This window comes from Lynx rufus, unplaced genomic scaffold (assembly GCF_022079265.1).
Source record: "Lynx rufus isolate CCGP_SWC_20201006 ecotype Redwood Valley unplaced genomic scaffold, mLynRuf1.p SCAF_5, whole genome shotgun sequence".
In the NCBI taxonomy this organism is placed as follows: Eukaryota; Metazoa; Chordata; class Mammalia; order Carnivora; family Felidae; genus Lynx; species Lynx rufus.
This window is the reverse complement of record NW_025814867.1, coordinates 63206242-63229223: the sequence shown is the minus strand read 5'-3', so window position 1 is coordinate 63229223 and position 22982 is coordinate 63206242. Positions and strand designations below refer to the sequence as shown.

The 22982-nt window shown below is 38.9% G+C and overlaps 1 protein-coding gene across 3 annotated transcripts in view; it reads right to left on the bottom strand.

Annotated features, from left to right (window-relative positions):
* The window catches only part of SKIL (SKI like proto-oncogene), a 28342-nt gene extending 5868 nt beyond the window's left edge, over positions 1-22474 (bottom strand). Inside the window, exons 1-4 of one of the 3 annotated variants that reach the window (XM_047099353.1) lie at positions 22265-22474; positions 18912-20697; positions 4951-5048; positions 3222-3454 (exon numbers count right to left, since the gene is read on the bottom strand). In XM_047099353.1, the coding sequence (XP_046955309.1) occupies positions 3222-3454; positions 4951-5048; positions 18912-20009 (1429 nt within the window). In that variant the 5' untranslated portion in view covers positions 20010-20697; positions 22265-22474. Of the gene's footprint in view, positions 1-3221; positions 3455-4950; positions 5049-18911; positions 20849-22264 lie in introns of those variants that run through there. The other 2 variants (XM_047099352.1, XM_047099354.1) reach the window with 2 other exon arrangements.
* Between the last annotated feature and the right edge of the window lie 508 nt (positions 22475-22982).

Below are 22982 nucleotides of genomic sequence, written 5' to 3'. Positions count from 1 at the left end.
TCACTGTTAAAAAGTCACTAGAACAATCCACAAGTGAAAAAATTTCATTTACAAATAAAATAAAAATAATAAAATAATAAACTTAAGAAAAGTAGTGCAAGACTTCTACAATGAAAACTACACAATAAAGTATCATTGAAAGAAATTAAAGACCTAAATAAATGAAAAGACACCCCATGTTCATGGATTGGAAGACTTACTACAGTTAAGATGGGGCCATGAACTAAATGTCAGTGACCACAAAATTCAGTATGTTGAAATACTAATGCCCAATGATGGTAATAGGAGGCGGGGGCTTTGGGAGATAATTAGGTCATAAGACCTATGATGGAATCTATGCCTTTATAAAAGAGACTCCAGGGGCGCCTGGGTGGCGCAGTCGGTTAAGCGTCCGACTTCAGCCAGGTCACGATCTCGCGGTCCGTGAGTTCGAGCCCCGCGTCGGGCTCTGGGCTGACGGCTCAGAGCCTGGAGCCTGTTTCTGATTCTGTGTCTCCCTCTCTCTCTGCCCCTCCCCCGTTCATGCTCTGTCTCTCTCTGTCCCAAAAATAAATAAACGTTGAAAAAAAAAAATTTTTTTTTAAATAAAAAAAAAAAAAAAAAAAAAGAGACTCCAGAGACCTCTCCTGCCTTTTCCATCATGTGAGGACTTCTATCATGTATCTGAGCAGAACACAGACATTTATGAACCAGGAAGCAGGGCCCTGCCAGACACCAAATCTGCTGATGCCCTGATCTTGGACTTCCCAGCCTCCAAGAAGTATGAAAAATAAATGTTTGTGGTATAAGCCACCCAGTCTGTGGTATTTTTGTTACAGCAGCCTGAACAGACTAAGATAGATGGTAATACTCCCCAAGGGGATCTACTTTTTCAATGCAATTCCTATCAAAATCTCACCTGGCTTGTGGCAAAAATTGACAAGCTGATTCAGAAACTCATATGAAAATGCAAGGAATCCAAAATAGTCAAAACAATCTTGAAAAACAACAAATGTGTAGGACTCACAATGCCCAATTTCAAAGCTTATTACAAAGCTACAGAAAGCAAGACTCTGTACTGGCATAAACAATGAATACAGAAATAAACCCATACTTTCATGGGCCACTGGTATTTGACAAGGGCACCAAAACAATTCAGTCAGGAGGGAACAGTCTTTTCAACAAATAGTGTTGGAACAACTGCATTCATATACAAAGAGTGAGGTTGAACCTCACACTGTATGTAAAAATTAACTCAAAATGGAACAAAATCCTAAATGTAAGAGCTAAAACTTTTATATGCACATCTTTGTGATCTTGAATTTGGCAATGGTTTTTGAGAATAACATCTACATAAGCAATCAAAGACAAAATAAATTGGACTTCATCAGAATTTAGAACTTTTGTGCTTCAAAAAACACCAACAATAAAATGAAAGACAACTGATAGAATGGCAAATCATGTATCTGATATGGGTCTACTATCCAGAATATATAAAGAACACTTACAAGTCAATAGTAAAGAGACAAATAATCCAAAGTAAAAATACGCAAAGGATCTGAAGAGATTCAATAAAACATGGAAAGGTACTCAATATCATTAGTCATTGGAGAACTGCAAATCAAAACCATGATATACCACTTTACAACAACTAGGGTGGCTATAATCAAAAGACAACAATAAGTGTTGACAAAGATGTGCAGAAACTGGAACCCTCATAAGCTGCTGGTGAGGAGGAAAACGGTATAGCTGCTTTGCAAAACAGTTTGGCAGTCCCTCAAGATGTTAAATATGATCCAGTAATTTCACTCCTAAATATATACCCAAGAGAAATGAAAAAACATGTCTACATTAAAATGTGTGCATAAGTGTTGACAGCAGCATTATTCATTATAGCCAAAAAGTGAACACAATTTGGGGTGCCTGGCAGGCTCACTCAGTAGAGCATGAGACTCTTAATCTCAGGGTCATGACTTCAAGCCCCATGTTGGGCATGGAGCCTACTTAAAAAAAAAAAAAAAAAAGTGGACACAATTCAGTGTCCATCAACTGATGAGTGGACAAGCCAAATGTGGTATATTTATCTATACAACAGAGTATTATTAAACCATAAAAAGAAAACAAGTACTAAAATATCCTACAACGACTGAGAAAATATTATGCAAAGTGAGAAGTCAGACAATAAAAGGTCACATATCATATGATCTCTTTTATATGCTATGTCCAGAATAGGCAAATCTATAAAAACAGAAAATAAATAGAGGGTGGAGAAAGAGGAAAATGAGGAGTAACTTCTAATGGATTACACAGTTTCTTTTGGGGGTGAGAAAAATGTCCTGAAATTAAATAGGTGTATTGATGAACAACTTTATGAATTTACTGAAAGTCACAAAACTGTACACTTTAAAAAGGTATATTTTATGGTACATGAACTATATCCCAACAATTTTTTACAAGTCACTAGAATTAATTTGGGAGATATACTGCAAATAAGACTTACTAGTATGCTACCGGTTATTATTTACCATATTTAAATCCAAAGAAAGCTGAATTTTAAAAATCTCAAAATTAAAGTATAGAAACCCCCTTGGCCCCAAGAATCTTCAACTACTCCAGGAAAGCTGCAACAACTATCACACTTTGCCTAAGCTGTAAGCAAAGCTCTGCTGCTATAAAGAGGATAAAAGCAGCAGCATTTGTACAGATATGTCTTGTTTGGTCCACGGCACTTTAAAAGCCACTGTAATAGGCAGCTCTTTTATTTTTTTAAGATGTCCAGCCAGCATTCTGCTTTTATGCCATCTGCTTGGCTCTCACTCACAGCTATGAGTTTTCACTCCTTGCTTATCCCATGACTAAGTTTCCCTGAGTCCTTACACCTCACTACTCTTACGTACTAAGTCTTAGCATTAGTAAATGGTTTCTCCATTCACAGCAAATTAAAAAGGACCTTCTGAGAAAAACTGACAGGAAAAAAAAAAAAAGGCAGGAAAGGAAAAAAAAAAAAGTCATACAAAAATCACCCACAGTATGAAACCATGTAGTCCACATATCTGTATCTTTAGCCGCGATAGCTATCACCGTGCTAAAAAAAAACTCAGAGTTTTGAAAGGTACATTTTTTTTCAAGATAAAAGCTTCAATTATCTGGAACATTCTCTTACCTAGAAATCTTCTTTGAAAATGCTGAAAAAACAGAGTAATCAGATATTTGATTTCAAAAAATAATTTCTGAATACTTACCTACACGGCTACATAATTCTTTACTTGTTTTCAAATCCATTTTCTCCTGTTCCTCCAGTGAGACATCTGGATACGATACCACTTTTTGATGTTTCCCACTACTATGAGGCTTCTCTGATGGTCTTGGTACGGTCCTACTTGTCTCTGTCTTTGTGACCTCTTTAGACTGTGATACAGCAGAAGTAAGCGACACATTTGGTGCAACCACTTTATCACACATGTATAAGTAGTAGCTACAGACGGAGAAAGGCAAAATAAGACACATATTACACTTGGGTAAAAAAGCAAAATACATTAAATCTATTTCTATCATTAAAAAATTTTACATTAAAACAGACAACATAACTCAGAAAATAAGGGTCACAGAAAAGAATTCCTTAAAAATTCAGTACTTTAGGCAGTAAGTGCAAAATTATGAGTAATTTTTGTTATTTTGCAAAAAGTAATCTCTAAGCACAGAGAGATACCTACAGGGAAAGAAAATTAGTCTCATCTCCTTCCCTCAAAACCACCTGAGAATTAAAGGCATCAAGCACTTTTAGAGCTATTTAATAGCCCTAAATAGGTAAGGCTTATACTAGAAAGAAAACAGACCATATACTACTTGGAGAACCATTTTCTTGCCTGCCACCCGTCCAAAGCAAGGAATCCTTGCTCTGTTATAGAGAGGCTGATTCAGTTCCACACTATAAGGCTAGAGCCAGATTCACCGCAGGCCCAATCAGGAGCTCCCAGGGCCAGTCTTCTATAGCAGTCTGAACACCGCTACTGGGCAACAAGTCCTACTCGTTTCAAACCCCACAGAGCGATCTTCCTAAAATACTTCAGTACTTCCTAATTTGATAAAAATTCAATAGTAAGTTGCACAAAACTAAGATTGAAGGCATGACTACCAATTTTGCTCAAAGCTCACATAAAATTTTCTGCAGATTACCTGAGAGACCCATGGAACAAACTGGAGCTAGATATTGAAGTACCATACTATTAACTATAATCTGCATAATTTTAGCCAAAAGATGCAACCATTTAACTGACATAATACTTCATTCCCTAAATGCTAATGATCTCTTCTTACATCTGATTTTCTTTACGCAGTAATCTATATTGTTCCTCTTTACCAATCACATGAATTCTGCAGATGAAAACTCAGTATTCCGCTAAGAAAACGGACAGGTTTAATAATATCCAAAGAGTTACTTCAACACAATAGGAATGGTAGGAACTGTGCAAATATAAGTAAGACTGAGATTCTTCATCACCGTGCTTGGGGGGGAGGAGGGGATATATATTTACAGCAATAAAAATCTAGGAATCGACAAAAAGTTTATAATCTAAGGTGGATTTTTATTGAAAATGTGAACACTGGATTTTGAGGGATATGGTTACTATGAAAACTTCTTAATTTCAAAAAATTTCCTTGTAAAATATCAAAGTTGCATACCAAACTCTTGAAGAGTTGGTTTACCTCTTAAAAGGAAGGAAATTAAAGGAAAATTTTCAATGTTTACTTCAGGGTGAAAAGGAAATGATGATTTCCTAGAAAGAACATACACACCAAGAAAAGGTTATCTCAAATATTCAACACAATTTACAATTCATTTATTAACAAGCCTAAAACTAAATAATGAATTGGCAGAGTCTAGAACAGTACCTGACACATAGATGTTGAAGGAATGAATGAATGAATGAATGAACAAACGAACAAACAAATGAGCCAATACCCACTCACCTGGGGTGTAAAAATGAATGTGTCTGCGAAACATGGTCACCTTCCTGCTTTATAACAGGGTACCATGACTGTAATTCCATTCCTGATGATGTATCTATCTGTAGAAAAATGTAGAAGGGAAAAAGTTCATTGAAGGAAGATGTGATGGTTAATTTTATGTGTCAACCAGATAGGGCCATAGGATGTCTCCGGAGAACCCTAGTAAGAGTTACAGTATTTAAGAGTCATCTTCTAACAAGGCAGTCTGTCCTTAAAGTACCAAATCTAGTCACTCAAAACAACATCAACCATCCTTTCAAAAATAGTTTCAGGGGCACCTGGGTGGCTCAGTCAGTTGAGCGTCCGACTTCAGCTCAGGTCGTGATCTCACAGCTCATGAGTTCGAGCCCCGTGTCGGGCTCTGTGCTGACAGCTCAGAGCCTGGATGGAGCCTGCTTCAGAGTCTGTGTCTCCCTCTCTCTCTGCCCTCCTCAATTCATGCTCTGTCTCTGTCTCTTAAAAATGAATAAATGTTAAAACAAAAAATTTTTTTTTAAAAATAGTTTCAGTATGCATGTTCAACATGGATTATCAGAAATGATTTCATAAAATTTCATACTTATGGTATCTATTTTTTAAATGCTTTTTAATTTTTAGTGTTTATTTTTTGAGAGAGATGGAGCGTGAGCAGGGGAGAGGCAAAGAGAGAGGGAGGCACAGAATCTGAAGCAGGTTCCAGGCTCTGAGCTGTCAGCACAGAGCCTGATATGGAGCTTGAACCCATGGACCATGAGATGATGACCTGAGCTGAAGTCAGATGCTTATCTGACTGAGCCACCCAGGCGCCCCTATTTTAATGTTTATTTGAGAGAGAGCAAGAGAGAGCCTGCAAGCAAGGGAGGGGCAGAGGGAGAGGAAAGAGAATCCTAAGCAGATTCCCTCACAGCTGTGAGATCATGACCTGAGCTGAAATCAAGAGTCAGATGCTTAACCCACTGAGCCAGCCAGGCACTGCTGGAATCTATTTTTTAAAACCATTTTATTTATTTTTTTTTTAATTTTTTTTTTCAACGTTTTTATTTATTTTTAGGACAGAGAGAGACAGAGCATGAACGGGGGAGGGGCAGAGAGAGAGGGAGACACAGAATCGGAAACAGACTCCAGGCTCCGAGCCATCAGCCCAGAGCCTGACGGGGGGCTCGAACTCACGGACCACGAGATCGTGACCTGGCTGAAGTCGGACGCTTAACCGACTGCGCCACCCAGGCGCCCCTTAAATCCATTTTAAATAGCACCTTACAAATGTACAGCATTGGTAAGTTCCGATCCTTCTTGCTGCTACAATCAGCTAGAATATACCTTTTCCCTACAGTATTTGTTAATGGATTAGATGGCATTCTATAGCAACAAATATTTGCCAGCGGAGTGAGGTCACTAAGATGGCAACATAGGTTGTTCCTGACTTTGCCCCACCACCCCCGCCACACGCAAGAAAAACAACTAACATCTATTCAAGGGCAAGTCACCAGTGAGAGAATGCTGTAACACAGGGGATGGGGGTGGTGAAGCTGAAGCGCCCCACCGCACCTCAGAAACGAAGACAGACTATACTAGAAGGATGAATGTTAGCTGAACCTACTGTGGTAATTCACTTCACAATATATGCAAATCAAACTATCATGCTGTATGCCTTACACTTAGTGATGATATCGATTATTTCTGAATAAAACTGGAGGGGAAGAAAAGTGAATTGATAGAGGGATGAATAGGTAGATATATAATAAAAGAAGTATAGTGAAATGTTAAAAAAAAAAAGAAATTAAAAAGATAAGGGAACCCAAGCAGAGCCTCACAGAGTAACCTGAGTGGAGGAGTAGAATGTCCAGAAAGACCAAGGCAAATAGAGTCTGCAGCACAGAGAAAGGTGCCCAGAGAGAACTCCACAGATCTGTGGAGGGTCTACCTCAAGAATTCAGCATAGTACCTGAGCAGCCCATGCTTGTGAGGAAATTTCTCAAAGCCGGGTCATGCCTTTCTATGAGCAGCTAATATGGTGACTGACGTGAGGGGGGTAGGAGTCCAAAGAGCAGCCAATTTATCCTATTACGGCACAACTCAAACGGGCGTTATTCACTCCACAGCTCCCTACCAACTTGGATGAAACAGTGATGGGTTTGCATTGCACATTTTTACCTTCCCTCTACCCAGTCTTGCCCCTACTCCCTTCCTTTCACAGGCAACTGATCTCTAATAAACATCACAAAAAACAAACACACAAGCACCACAAAAGTTTGCCAAGCTAAACTACTTTGCCTAACACTTATCAGTAAACCATACTTCCTCATAAACTGTACCTGTGAATAAAGGCAAAGAAGAAGGTAAACCCTTTTGGCTACTTAATGAGCATCTACCTGATAAGAACTTTATACATCCTACTTAATTCTAACAATAACTTACATTAAGTAGGTATCATGATCTCCATTTTACACATTAGAAAAGTGAGGTTCAGAAACTGAGAAAGATGGGGCACCTGGGTGGCTCAATTGGTTAAGCATCCGACTTCGGCTGAAGTCATGATCTCATAGTTCGTGGGTTCGAGCCCCGCGTCCGGCTCTGTGCTGACAGCTCAGAGCCTGGAGCCTGCTTCGGATTCTGTGTCTCCCTCTCTCTCTGCCCCTCCCCCACTCACACGCACGCACACACACACACGCGCTCTCTCTCAAAAATAAACATTAAAAACAATTTTCTTAATCCACAAAAATAAAAATATGGTAACTTCTATTTGTAGGAGGCCAACAATTTGGTTAAGAATGAACAAGGAAGGCACCTGAGGGGCTCAGTCAGTTGAGCATCTGACACCTGACTTCAGCTCAAGCATGATCTCACAATTCATGAGATCAAGACCCACTCAGGTCATGATCTCACGGTTAGTGAGTTCAAGCCCCGCTGGCAGCACAGAGCCTGCGTGGGATTCTCTAGCCTTCTGCTCTCTCTGCTCCTCCCCTGCTTGCAGGCGCTCAAGCGCATGCTTTCTCTCAAAATAAATAAATAAACTTAAAAAAAAAAAAAGAATGAACAAATAATTTGAAAAACTAACAAGACCACAAGACTAGGGGAAATAAAGAGATTTTCAAAGGATTTAAGAATTGAGTATTCAGTGAGGGGACCCTAGGCTCTCTACAAGAGTACAAACAAAACAACAACAACCTCACAATCCCAATCAATTCTAAAGTTCAGAATCTGAGGCAAAATCATATGTTTATTTATAAAATAAGCCAATCTCTTGTTTACATAGTTTCTCAGATAACTTAGTTCTACAAGTAAATTAGAAAGGATATTGCTGGTAACAACGATACTAAATAATAGATGCCAGGTGACAATCGACAGCCTAAGGAGAATTACAAAATGCAAACACAAACACTAATTCAAAAAGCAAGACAATCTAAGGGCTTTATCACAGACCAGGGCAAATAATTTAATAAAGCTCACTTGTCCCCTACCTTCACAACAGAGCACAGAAACTGATATTTAAAAAGTCTTGAGTTAACATGACATAGTTAAACTATATTCTATAACTTATACCAGATATAAATACTACACTGTATGCATACATACCTGCCACTTAGAAAGACTGAAAACTATTTAAGACATTTTAGAATTCAGGAAAAAGGTTAAAGTTTTTAAGAACACAGTGCTGAAAAGAGTAGCTTCATCATCCAGAAAACTCATTTAGGCAGAACATTTTTCACCAAAACACTATATGACAAGGTGTTAATAAGCATGGATAAGCTCACTGTAACAAATCAATGAAATATAAGATCAGCTAGGGTGCCTGGGTGGCTCACTCAGTTAAGCATCTGACTTGATTTCAGCTCAGGTATGATCTCAGGGTCATGAGATCGAGCCTGGTGTCGGGCTCTGTGCTGAGTGTAGATCGAGTCTGCTTGGGATTCTCTCTCTCTCTCTCTCTCTCTCTCTCTCTCTCTCTCTCTCTCCTTCTCTGCCCCACACCTACTCATGCACAAGTACTCTCCCTCTCTGTCAACATAAATAAACATTAAAAAAAATAGATCAGCTTCAATTAAATCGGAATTTCTTTTCTAGAAGTCATTTGTTAAACTCATTATTTAGAAAATAAAGCAAGCTCCACTTTAAATCAGTTATATATCCCAAATAATTCTGGATGTACTGCCCAAGATATCAATTGCTTCTCAGTTTTTTTTTAATTAAAATTACCAAAATTGAGACATTTTCTAAAGTTTTTTCTTGAAAAATTTTTTTAATGTTTATTTTTGAGAGAGAGAGAGAGACAGAGCGTGAGTGGGGGTAGGGCTGACAGAGAGGGAGACACAGAATCTGAAGCAGGCTCCAGGCTCCAAGTTGTCAGCACAGAGCCAACGCGGGGCTCGAACTCACAGACCGTGAGATCATGACCTGAGCCAAAGTCAAGAGCTTAACCGACTGAGTCATCCAGGCGCCCCAAAAGTTTTTTCTATTATAGATATCTGGAATCTCAAATCTCCTGAATAGCAAGTTCTAAGCTTCTTGACTTGAAATCTGACTCAATTTTGATCAAGTTCATTTCAAAGCTTGATTTAAGTTTTACTATTTTATTCATGATCCAAAGCCAGTGCATATTTCTATTTTCTATCATCTCTAAACTTCAGATGCCTCCATAAAGAATTGCTAGCATTTTAAATATCCATCCCTAATTTCTGCCCTTTATTTTATTTTCTAATCTCACACAATCCAACTAACAGAATCACAGTCTAGGGATTTTAAAGAAACCCTCTTTAAAGATCACCTAGTGCAGTCCCCTAGCCAACGTCTGAATTCCCTATTCAAAATCACTGACAAGTGGCTATCCAGCCTCTGCTTGTACAGCAGCTTTAGGTCAAGGGCCATCTTCTTTACTTTTGTGTATTTTCAGTACCTAGCACCATGCCTGGCATGTAGAAGGAACTAATAAATATTTGTTGAATGAATCCTGAATGACAGCTTAGCTCATTAATTCCCAGGGTGGCCTTTTATCGGGTTACTGTGCTACCATGAAACTGAGAAAGAAGATAGTCTCTTTCACATTCAATATCCTTCTACTCCATGAAGTACCAGAAAGCCCAACAGTCTCTGGGGTGTATTTTTAGAAATCAGACCTACAAATTAAATAATACAAATGATGGGGAAATATACAACGCTAACCATGATAAAATGTTGGGATTTGATTTTATCTAACATGTGGTAAGCCATAAACACATTTATAACAACTTATCCTAACTGTGTGTTAAAAACAATTAAGAAAAGCACATATTATACAACAGAACATTCACAGGCATGCCAGATTTTCTCATCTATTCTGCATTTGTGTCAACATACAAATTAGGTCTTCAAAAAAAGAACAGTGTAATTAAATGGCACAGCAGTGTTGCTACTACTGATCAGGAATAAAAATTAGATACCAATATATGAGCACGTATTGCCTCTTATCTCACTTTTCAAGGTGGGAAGAATTTATTTACTTGGTGTTTTTAAACATCAGAATAGAATTCATTACATTACTTGGCAAAGGAGAGAAGTAGATCACTTAGTATCTTAAGTTAGAGCCCTAAACATTTTTAAATGCTTTTATCGCCCAACTTCCCCACCATTATCTACCGCGAAATGAACAGATGGCATCCTCATCTGAAACACAGGAAAATTTTCAGACATATTATTTCATTCTTTCTAAGTCATAAAACAACAAATAACATCTATGAAAGCAAAATTAAAACAATCCCAAAATGTACACAAGAGTAAATTTTAAATAAATAAAAATTAGGAAATGTTTTATAAAAATTTCTCTAAATTTCAACCTACGGTGTTATATACACATGATCCTTTAATAATCACATTTCCTAATAAAGAACTATTGTGTTTTTGGTAGTACAATGCTTTTTAGTCTCACAATGACAAATAATTTAGAGAACTTGATTTCATTTACAAAAACAAAAAACAAAAAACAATAAACATTTTAGTCACCACTTTCTGGATACAAAAGCAATCCTACCCACTCGGCACTATTCACATATAAACATTCCAATTTATACTTAAAAAAAAAAATCACAACACTTTACAATTCCTAGACTTATCTCCAATAATAAACTTTGCTTTTAGATGATACTCTAGTTTTTAATTATAGTAGCAGATTAATATTATGACCCTTAATTAAATCCAAATGACAAATATTGATGAACTAAAGAAATCCAGATAATATCCTCAACATATACTGGTAGGATTTCCAAAGTCTCTCCAAAAATTACATTAAAATTTTTTTTAATATGTGGAAAAATTATTTTTAAAAACAGAATTTGGAAAGAGCTATAAGAGGTAAATTTTTAGATTGTGGTATTTATTCCTAAAACAGTATGCATACAAAGGACTAGCAGATTGGTAAATTTAACAGACTATTCTAATGATGTGCTTACACAAGAAATAAAAGATAATGTATATTAAACATACATTACTTTGTACAAGCCCAACATAAATCATTAGCAACCTTACTAAACACATGACTGAATACACAGCTAAGCAATAACTCCTTAGGAATAAAGTGGATATACCTGTCAGGGCCTTTTTGCTGTGTTATTATAATACTAAGGCATTCAAGTGGTCAATAAATGATTTCAGAAGGACACAAAGACACCCTACCACACAGCTGCCAACAACTCTTACTGAAAGAAACTGAATCTCTCACTGAAGGATCAAGTTTCCTCAGTACTTCCAACATGTTGTGAATGAGCGTTTCAACAACTGAAAGAGGAATAGTGTTACAAGGTAGCAAATAGCTACTTAAGAGATTTTAAGGCTCAATCTTGTGCCTCACTTCATTGTAATTATTAGAATTAATCAACCTAATGCAAAACTGAAACAATATGATCTAAGCACCTCCACTAAATTACCAAAACCAGATAGATCTTTGGAGATATAGCAATGTCTGCTGCTCCCCCACACTGAAAGACACCACCTATTTCACAAAGCCAATTTTAAGTTTAAGTAAGTGCTCAAAGATGCTCACAGGAAAAGCAAAGGCTCACGTTTTTATAATGTGCAACTATTATCTTAAATCCTTTATGGAAATAAAGCCATGTGAAGTTAGTAGTATGATACCACTCCCTTCACAATGTGAAGGAAAAGGAGCAAACTGATATAAGTCCTGTTAAGTTCCTACTTCTAAAATAATAAAAAAATAATAATAATAAGTTTATTTATTTAAGTAATCTCTACACCCAATGTGGGGTGCGAACCCACGACCCTGAGATCAAGAGTCATGTGTTCCTCCAATTTGAGCCAGCCAGACACCCCTAAAAATAAAAATTTTTATACTGGAATTTTACAAGAGACCAATTCATTTAATATGACAATACCTTAGCAATCTCCATGTCACATACATCTTTTCACTAAAATATCTGTATAAATCTAAGGTTTTGCTTTTCCAGCCCATTTCAACATATATGCTTTTTCAAAAAATGTTTATTTTTGAGAGAGAGAGAGAGAGAGAGAGAGAGAGAGAATGAGTGGGGGAGGGGCAGAGAGAGAAGGGGACAGAGTATCCAAAGCAGGCTCCACGCTGACAGCAGTGAGCCCAATGTAGGGCTGGAAGAACCCACAAACCCACAAACCATAAGATCATGACCTGAGCCAAAGTCAGTCGCTCAACCTACTGAGCCACCCAAGGGCCCCCCAGCATATGTGCTTTTTAAAAAAATTATGATGGTGCCTTCCCCACTCACGGTCTGTCACTTAAAAATAAGTAAACATTAATAAAAATTTTTTTTAATTATGATCTCTGTGGCGCCTGGGTGTCTCAGTTGGTTAAGCGTCCAATTTTCTCTCAGGTCATGATGTCGTAGTTCATGGGTTCCAGCCTGGTGTGGGGCTCTGTGCTGACAGCTCAGAGCCTGGGGCCCGCTTCAGATTCTGTCTCCCTCTCTCTGCCTCTCCCTCACTCGCACTGTGTCTCTTTCTCTCTCAAAAATAAACATTAAAAAAAATAAAAATAAAAAATTATGATCTCAGATCATTTTGGCCTTCAATTAATGTATGTTGAGAATATCAAAATGAAGATTAATTCTTTAATGTAGATTAATTTTACTATATGCAATGTAGTCTATTTTTTATTTTACTCTACTTCATTTTTTTAATGTCGGTGACCCACTAAATTGATTTCGTAACCCTCCTGGCCCTCAACTGGGGTTCTCAAGAGATAAGCCCAAATGCCCCAAGGCATCCACTGTATGCAATGAATTAACTTCACTTCAAAGCTTTGAGAATGGTAGTATACATACACCATCTTTGGGAGAAATGATGAAACCATCACTCAGATCATTTTCTGTAGGGCTTAAATCTCCTTTCTTGAAACTCCAGATGAAAAGGGCTGCGTGAGTGACAAACTGCAATTTGAAAAACCTTGCTCTAAGTGAACGATCCTAGAATTGGTCCACAAGTATTATTTCAACAACTAGTCTTGTATTAATAACACTTGTGCACTGTGCACTTGCACAGATTTACAAAGGATTACATGTGTAATGGAATAAACTCCAGTGTTAATTATCATCTATGTTGAAATTATGAATTACGAAATTTTGTTTTCTTCTTTGCACTTGTTTAGGATTTACTACAGTGGGCCTATATTGCTTTCATAACCACACCAAAAAACAACAACAAAAACACTTTTAATGTGGAATAAAAGCCCTAGTGTTACCAAAATGATCTTTAGTGTGCCTCTAAACTTTCATATTCCTTGTCCCCATAAAATAAACAAAATACGCACTTTTAGGGCTATTTGAAATCTCAAAACAAATTCAATACCACAAATAAAAACAAAATGCTGCTTTGCTTTAAAACTAAGCCTCTTTTTCTCCTCAAAAATCACTGGTAACTTTATAGGGCTAGTTAAGACTCTTCATTCAGTTATTCAAACCTTTATTAAACATCTACCACATTCTAGATTCAAAAACTAGAAGATAAAGTCCTGCCCTAAGGAGCCTCCATTTAGTCTTTATGTACATATTTCTGTGACCCACTTCTAAGTCTAGAAATCAGTATGAGTTTTAAAGTAATTTATATCTTTCTATTCATTCCTTTTTCTGCCTAGCATGGTACTGTAATACTTAATTTAGTGAATGAAGCAAGCTTCACCTTAAGAAAAGATTTAGAATTTAATTATATATCTTCTTTTTGCTTTTCACAGTCTAATAAAATCCTTAAGTTATTTTAAGTATATGAACCCTCATTAGACCAAAATTCTGCATGTGGACAAAATACAGTTTCCAGTCATTACTAAAGCTATTCCCAAACTAGTTCTATCTCTTTACTTGAACAAAATGAGTTTTGCTCCACACTTTCCTTTCCCAGAATACTAAAGGAATTGAAATTAACCCAATTCTTGATTACTTCCTTGTTCTCCCAGTGGCATAAATTATAATGTATGCATAGCTATGAGAACACTGCTGGCTGCCTACACAGTGATTCAAGTATACCCTTTTTCTTCTTCCTTGAAGTTTCTTAATTTTTTCCCATTTATCAGATCAAAAAGAATAAAGTTGTAACTTATCACCAGCCTTTTTAAAAATGTTAATACTTATAAATGTTTTACCATTTTTTTAATGGTAAAAACGAATATAGGCTCTGTATTTCCTAAACCATAAGGGGGCACTATTCCCAAAGCCATTCTAAAGATTTCATTGAAATGTCCTTATAATTCTTACAATAGACCTGTTTTGTATGTTCTTCTTGCATACTTCATTTTTATTAAGTAAACAAAATATCCAACTACTATAACAGCTGTGTACAAATAACTAAGAGTGGGATACATTTGAACCCATTACTCAGTTATCTCATTTGTGTTAGAAATGTCTTCACATAATTCCAGGTAAGTCAAGAAGATGTTTGGGGAAAGGAAAAGTCCCCAAATACGTATTAGTAAATGTTTTAATAATAGTTTGAAGTACCATCCTACATTTCTAGACTCTTCCAAAATGCTCTGGCTTCCATTCTCTCACTCAACAGTTTATTTGCAAATCACAGGTGTTTACTTACAGATCAAACAATTATTTTACCCAAAAACTCCAAACATTCTAAAATATAATGCAGTGTGTTGTTCTTCAAAAATGTATTCAGTTTAAAAAAAGATTTCATTGACTGCCTCTGATGCACCAAGCACTAAACTACATTCTGGGAAAACAGGAAAAAGGGTCTCTAAACTCATGAAGTCAATTATTAATTTCAGAAAAGTAGACAAAAATATTCATACTCGTCGTGCATATGAACACAAATACTTCATCTGATTCTAACCTTACCCCCACTTGATCAAAATTTATGCTAATCGCAAAATACAAACTATATCACTGATGTAACAAATTACCACCAAATTGGCCACAATTATTACTGAAACACATTTTGTCTCAACACTACTCTCTGTAGTTGCCCATTTTCTCTAGTGTATTTCCTTACCTTATTGGACTAAGAAATGCACTTCCTAAACAGAAAAATAACAGTTTACAAGATAGAATTTTTTTGTACTATTATTATTCCAATGACTTCTGCAAAAATGAGGAACTGAAAGGAAAATGCAAAACTAAAAATAGTAAAATGTTTAACAGGCTTTAAAAAAAGTTTAAATTGATATCTTTAGGTCATTTATGTGCATCATAATCTATTTTTTTCCTAAGCTGAGTAAATACCATATTATTATTTACCTAAGAGTAGTCAATTCTGAATGTTAAAAAATCTACATTTTAAATTTTTTTTTTTAATATAAGGGCATACACCATCTCTAACTTAAAGATTTTCTGTCACATTTTGTAAGAGTAAAGAACCACCTATCACTACAAGTGGGCTTTTCCAATGTGCTTGAAAATAATCTTAAACATCACCCTTCAAATTTTATTTACAAATGATCAATTTGCTTAGCAATCTTTTTTCCATAGACAAAAATGTAAGAGCAACTAAATCAGAATTAGATCAAATAAATAATACAACAGCCATATTTCTAACAAAAAGCATAAAAAGTTCAGGCGATACGAAGAAATAAATTGCTTAAGAACATCATTTTACAAAGCCACCTAGGCAGATCTAAAACCAGTTGTATTTCTTGTCCTGACCCGAGTAAGAAAGGCTTCAAAATATACCGTTAGTTTCTACACAGAGCCAGTTCTTCACTTAGAACACTGACCTTATACCACTTACTTCTCCCATCTAAATATAGCTACTAACTATGCAAATTAAATGGAGCTATTAGTTATGCAAATAGTTAGGTGATCACTACTAATATAATTTCCAACCTTGGAAATAACAGTTGCTACATTTCAAACAATTGCCTTTTGAGTTTCATAATTTTGGTTTTTTAATCTAAAACAATACTTTAACTAAATTAACTGTATAAACGTATTAACTACGTTAGTATTCACATTAAGCATAAGGTTCTTTACATAAAATATTAATATATTTAGTTTACTCTTCTATGTAAAAAAAAAAAAAAGAAAAGAAAGCCTGTATTGACTTCTTCAAATGAGCTTCCTCTGGGTCTATTTGGTTTGTTTGGCAACCAACTCACTGACTCACAGGAGATAATAAAAAACGTTCCCCAGTCAAGGATATCTCCTAGCACCCCCTCCCTGTTAAGGACCTTAGTATAAAATTCAAGTTAACACAGAGTTTACGAACCATTACACTAAGGAAAATTGATAAGAAGTTAATGTTTCTCAAAATTCAGTAGTAGTTTGTACTACAAAGTTTGCTTTAGGGAAAAGCAGTGAAAATTACTAGACTTCAAGTCAGAAGAACTGCATTCAGCTCCTCATTCTACCACCCACCAGTTATACAACCAGAACATGTGACCCATCTGGGACTGGTTTCTCATCTAAGAAACCTTGTTCACAGACCTTCAAAAAAGTCTTCAGGACTAAATTTTCAAAATATGGAGTGATAAGCATAATAAAACAACCACTCAAGTATGTATTACATGTGAACCCAAAAGCCTTCTTTCTTAAAGATTTCATTGGTAGAAATTTTCTTAAATTCCCTTACATTGCTTACAATTCACATAAAATTGGAAACAATACCAAAATGAAACCAAAAACATTATAGTAAACCCTGCAAAAAGATAACAGCCAAAAGGTGAGGGAAAAAAATCTCATACCTTCCCCCCCCCCCAAAAAAATGAATTCAAATTAATCATTTCTGAGACAATAAAGGACTACATTCAGATGAAGAATGGTTTCAATTTTACCTAAACCCTAGCACATACAGTTTCAGTTAAGTAAATTCATCACCTTTTTCTTTCTAATCTTTATCATGGTTCTCAGATGTTTTTGCTCACAAATACAGAAGAGGAACTTCAGGCAAAGGCGTTTATCCCAAAAACGCTTATGTCAGAGCAATGAAGACTGGAGTAAGAATATCTAGCAAATAATGTGGTCACCTATGGACATGTAAGGGTAGGGCTCTAATTAGCATTGAGCAAGATATCATAAATATCAAAAGGAGCATTCCACATTTTGAGAATACAGATCATCTCCAAGCACAAGCTTCAGCATGGGACCAATCCAGCTGTAAGCAAGTCCAGTAATTTGAGAAGTGGCTTGAAGTCAATCCTGCTTCAAAATCAGTCAATAACTGCACATGAACAATATAAACTTATCTAGTAGCCACAGGCAAGGAATTTCAGAGTGCTGACCCTTTGGAAGCAGCAAGTAGCAAACTACCCTGAATTAAGAGTCTAAAATTATCTTCTTGAGCTTCAGAAGCAAATCACAGTTTTAAAACTCAACTGTAACTAAATTTTCCTCAAAACCTTAAAGGTACCATAATAAAGCACACGACACCAAAATCTTAGATTCAAGCCCAAGCTCTAATGTTGCTGTGAATAAGCTGCGGTCATTTAATACGCTTCACTCATTTCTTCTGTGAAGTAGAAAAGGTAGAGATTATTTCAAGAAATAAAAACTAATAGTGGAAAACTTAGATTCTTAAGATGAAACATGGCCAATCTTTCATTGTACGACTCAAATAAAATTATATATGTGAAACTGCTCAAAAACAATGCTTGCCACAATGTAAGTGTTAAATAGTGCTAGCTATTATACTAACTTTAATCAAGTAAAAAATATATTTAACAACCAAATCTACAAGCTGGATATTTAATAACCCAAATCTTGTTTATTACCCAGGCATTCAGGCTCTCAGAATGAAGACCTTAGTTTAGCCTAGCAGATATTGCAGTGGGAAAAATAGTAAGATCTCTTTGCGTCGGTTTTTATATTAGTATTTATTTAGCCTAAAATAATCTATTTATTCTAGCTGTCACATTTTTTTTGTTATTTCTTTCTTTTAAAAAAACCTCTTACCAGAATCACAAACCTGTCTTTTCCATTTATTCCGAATATTGATCAAACCTGAATATCCAGGGATAAAAACAATGTCAGAAATCCTAGATCTACCTTGGAAAAATGCTGTTTGAAGCCCACAACCAGAATTGTTTTGGCCAGCCATTATACCATTTGCAAATGGAAATAACACCAAAGTGTAAATTATCTGGAGTCCTAGGACAACAACAGATCTAGTCATCAAAAAGCAGGATGTGTGAAAAAGAAAGAGATCATGACTTGACAAAGAAGCCCCAAATCCTCCACACCCTGTCTATATAATCTTGGGAAAGCCACTTGATCTGAGCCTCATTCTCTTTATCTGTAGAATGGGAATAATCCTACTTCTTGCACTAGGCTGTTTGAAAGATCAAATGAACACACACACAGGAAAGCGCTTTATAGCCTAAAACGTGTGATACAAACATAACACATTACAAAGACCAGTATTTTTTGTTGTTGCATGAGCAGTAACAGTTTCTTAACATCACACAGGTTAAGTAAGTCTAAATATAGACTTTTGATTTCAAAGTAAACCAGTGCCATTACTTAAAATTACTATTAAAAAAAAAAAAAACTTGCCTTAGATTGAGTCCTTTTTCCATTTCTCATGCTAAATTTCTCCTTCATTTCTTCTAATATTATCTTCAGTTTCTTTTCTTCAGGTGTCCCTAAGTATTTCTGGTTCACATGAAGATAGCAATGCCATTTGGCTGACTCAAAGCCCCAGTGGCAAGTCCTTTTGTCAGGTGATCTGTGAGAATGCATCACAAATGTCTGGGGCGCAAACATCCCACAGCACTCCAGACATTGAATACATGGAGCATCAGGCTGAACATAAAACTGGGGTGCAAACAGACCCTGACATTTGCCCAAGCATTCATGTTCCACTTCAAAGGCACTGCCAGTTTCCTTTAACTGGGCCAATGAGTTTTTAGCAGGAAGTACACTACCATTTTGAGGAAAAGTGCGTGGCCGCAATAAAGCATTACATAGTCTTTGTGCATCAGTTAATGTGATCAACCCACAGGATGGGGCATTGAATGGAAGTATTCCCAGGACCTTTAAGATATGAAGCTGGTCTGAAGTACACCGTGAACAATAGATGTACAATTCGTCACACACCGTATTTATTTGCTGGAGTGAAAATTCTCGGAGAACAGAATTTAAGACTTGAGGCAAACAGAGTCTCTTTTCTCCTCCAACCTGAAAACAAGAAATAGACTCCCCTTCCAACACAGTCTGTGTGAGTTCTGTGGAGCTATCAGAAGGGATGAACAGTGGACCAGGAAGAACCTGAGGAGATGGAAGAGGCAGAAATACAGTGGGTGACATGCTTTCTTGGGAATACCGAGCAGAAAATGCTGCTGGTCCACCCAGAGAGCTCTGACTACTTAAATGAAATTGTGCCAAAGTGTGTTTCAAACTGGGATTTAAATGTAAAGGTTCTGGCACAGAGGCACAGGTTCGCTTGACGTGTTCCCCATCGGTTTCCATTGGCACTTCATAGTCCTCCAAGTGTTCCTTCTTTACTGTTGGCATCTTGTTTATCATCATTTTTCCATTTGCAGGAACGTCTGTCATCATTTTTTTCACTGGAGGGCCGCAATCATCTCCCATCCCATTCAGTTTTTTATTTGAGCCCTGAACCAAGGAATAATTTGTCTGTAGATTTTCCATTGCTAAAAACTGTGGTGTTAAATAAGTAAGTCTGAGATTTGCATTGTTATTTAGTCACTCATTCCAAGAGAGAAGCAATGTATATCAATAGTTCTAGTAGCTTACTCTCACAGAAAACTTAAATTTCCAAAGAGAAATCTCCCTAAATTACTCAAGAGATTTTACAATTTTATTTGGTTCTGCTTATACTCTAGTATAATTTCACTGCTAGTGCTATAAAATTTCTTCTTTTGTCCCTAATAATAAAGAATATAATTTTGAGAGGCACACCTCTGAGGAAGCCTTTTTTCTTAACTCTTCAAATAGATGCATTAAAATAAACTTATCAGTTCTCTCAATTTGGAATGTCCAGATTCAGTGCAATGGTTTGGTCTGGTTTGGAGCAAAACATGTGAAAAGTTTATGCAATTACTTGTGTCATAAAACCTAGACACAAATATAAATCAAAATGTTGCACCCAAATTTAGTTTTTGGCACCAAGGACACCAAAAAAGGAAAAGAAAACACTATCTTCTCTAAAAGTGATGATCTGTTGGTCTGTGTTGACCAACTGAAGGTTTGTAGAAATCCTCAAAAACGGTAAGAAGAGCCTCTGACTCCACTTGAACTTCTACAGTGAAAAATGATATCTAAAGAAAAATTGCCCAGTTATCTTCATGGATTACTGTTCATTCTTCTTTTAATTAATCTGGAAGAGAAGAGCAGTGAGGGAGAGTTATACTTGAATTTGCTCAGAGGCCAAAGGGTCAGTTTGAAACTAGTTTCTTAATCTTATACTGAGTTCACTTTACCAAAGGTGACACTTGAGCGATTTCTTTAAATCTAACACCAGTTAACTAGAAGAACTTCATTTAAACAGGAAAATAATTTGTAGAATGGGTAAAGGGAGCAATAACATCCCTGAAAAGGGAATAGAAGAACCTTAAATAGATCATCTCACCTAAAACTAAGTACCAGAGTCTTTCCCAGTTATGCCATTTCAACTATAATAATCCATTACTTCATCTCTTCATTTTAAAAAATGCCAGTTTCATCCAAGAAAATCAGATACGTGCTAACATATCTACCATATGTACCTAACTTACAATTTTAAGGGCATTAATTCACCCAGTCAGTGTACGCTATTTTTTCTGGAATGACTGTAGGCAAAAATTAACTTTCCCTTTAAAAGGTTAGTGAATTTGCTTAATGGAAGCCAAAAGCTATAGACTCCACTCCTGGGAATCTCCATCCTTAACAAGACTAATTCCGGACAAAAAACACAAGGCAGACAGACCTCACAAAGAATGCAAATGGAGGAAGAGGAGAAAAGAAAAGATTCTTCTTCCACTTCCTTCTTGAGAGGACACCCAAAAGAAATCCAATAAATAAAAATGTTTGCCTCCCAAACTCTCAGCAGTTTCCCTTAAAAGAGACCCAAAGGGTTACGGACCCAGGCCACTAACCAATGTTCTGACTTTCGCCCACCACAGAAACACCTCAGCCAACGCAGACCGAGAAAGAGGGCAGGAGGCATGACCTACAATGGGGGAGCCCCCCCAAACTCTGAAATCCTCGGCCCACGCAAATCCACCCACCCATCACAAACCCGAGGGGGAGGGCGGAGTGGCGGACAGGGGAGCCGGGACGCCTTGGGCTGCGCAAGGGGAGAGTGGGAAGTGGAAAAAGAGGAGTCCCCCAACCCCCACCCACGGTCTCGGGACAACCCCAAGTGCCCTCCCAATACTGCCCCACTGCGGGGGCCGCGGGGAGGACTGTGGAAATCCCCCCCCCCGTACCCTCGCCCCAGGAAGTTCTCGGGTGTTACCCCAGCACCCCTAAGGCTGCACCTCCCCCGCCTCCCCGGGGCCAGAAAGGAGAAGGGTCTGCGGGCGGGTGAGGCGCCTAGCCGGGATCTCCGCGCCGCTGGGCGCCGACAGACGCCCGGGGCATCCCCGAGGAGCGCAGACGGGCGGCTGGGGAAGGGTGGGGGGAGTGACGGGCGTCCGGGTCTCCAGGGTCCCGACGGCTCCGGTCAAGTGCAGCGCCCTTCCAGCCTAGGGTCAGCGAGGCTTGATCCGCCGTGGGACACCCGCCCTGCGCCCCCCGTGGCCCCGACCCCACCCGGGACCCGCGCATCCGGACCCCCGACTTCGGCCTCCGCGCCCGAGGTAGCTCGACGAGCTTTGTTAACTCCCCCCTATCCACGGCACCGCCGTCGGGCTGCCCCAAGGCCGCGCGTCCCTTGCCGCCCGCCGCGCCCGCCGCGTCCTCACCACGAGCCGGGGCCGCACCTGTGCCAGCCGCCGCCGCTCGCCCGCTCCCTTCGGCTGTGCCGGCGCCGCTCCGAACCCCACACACATCGCTACACACAGCCCTCTGACGTCACCGAGCCCTCGGCCCGCCCACGTCACTGCGGAGACACACGGCTTCCCGCAGACGCCGCCGCCGTCTCCGGCCGCCCGGGGGAGAGCGAGGGCGGCGGGGAGGGGGAGGGGAAGGGAACGGAGCCAGCGGCGGCACCGCGCGCGCGGGCCCGCCGGCGTCGCTGCCACCGCCCCCTCGCGACTCCCAGCCCCTCGGGGACGCGCGCGCCGTCTGGCCTATTGTGGCTCCTCGGGGCTCCCCCCTCGCCCCGTCGCCGCGCGCGCGCGCGCCCCTCCCCCCCAGGCGCGCGCCCGGCGCTCCTGGCCTCGCGCGCCGTCTGGGCGGCTGGCGCACGGCGCTGTCTGCGGTGCACCCGGCGCAGACAGGATGTTCCCTCCCCGCCCCACCCCCACTGCCGCCCTCCCTCCTTCCTTCCTCGAGTCGCCCAGCCGGCTGTCTGGGGCCGCCACCGCCCCGCCCCCGCCCCACCCGCTGCTCTGTGGTGACGGGCCAGACCCGGGGGCGCCCTGGCCGCTCCGCTGCCGCGCGACTGGGAGAGAGGGGGCAGGGCGGCCGCGCGGTGCACTGTGCGCGACCCCAGCAGCCGGCAGGGCGGAGGCAGGGCCC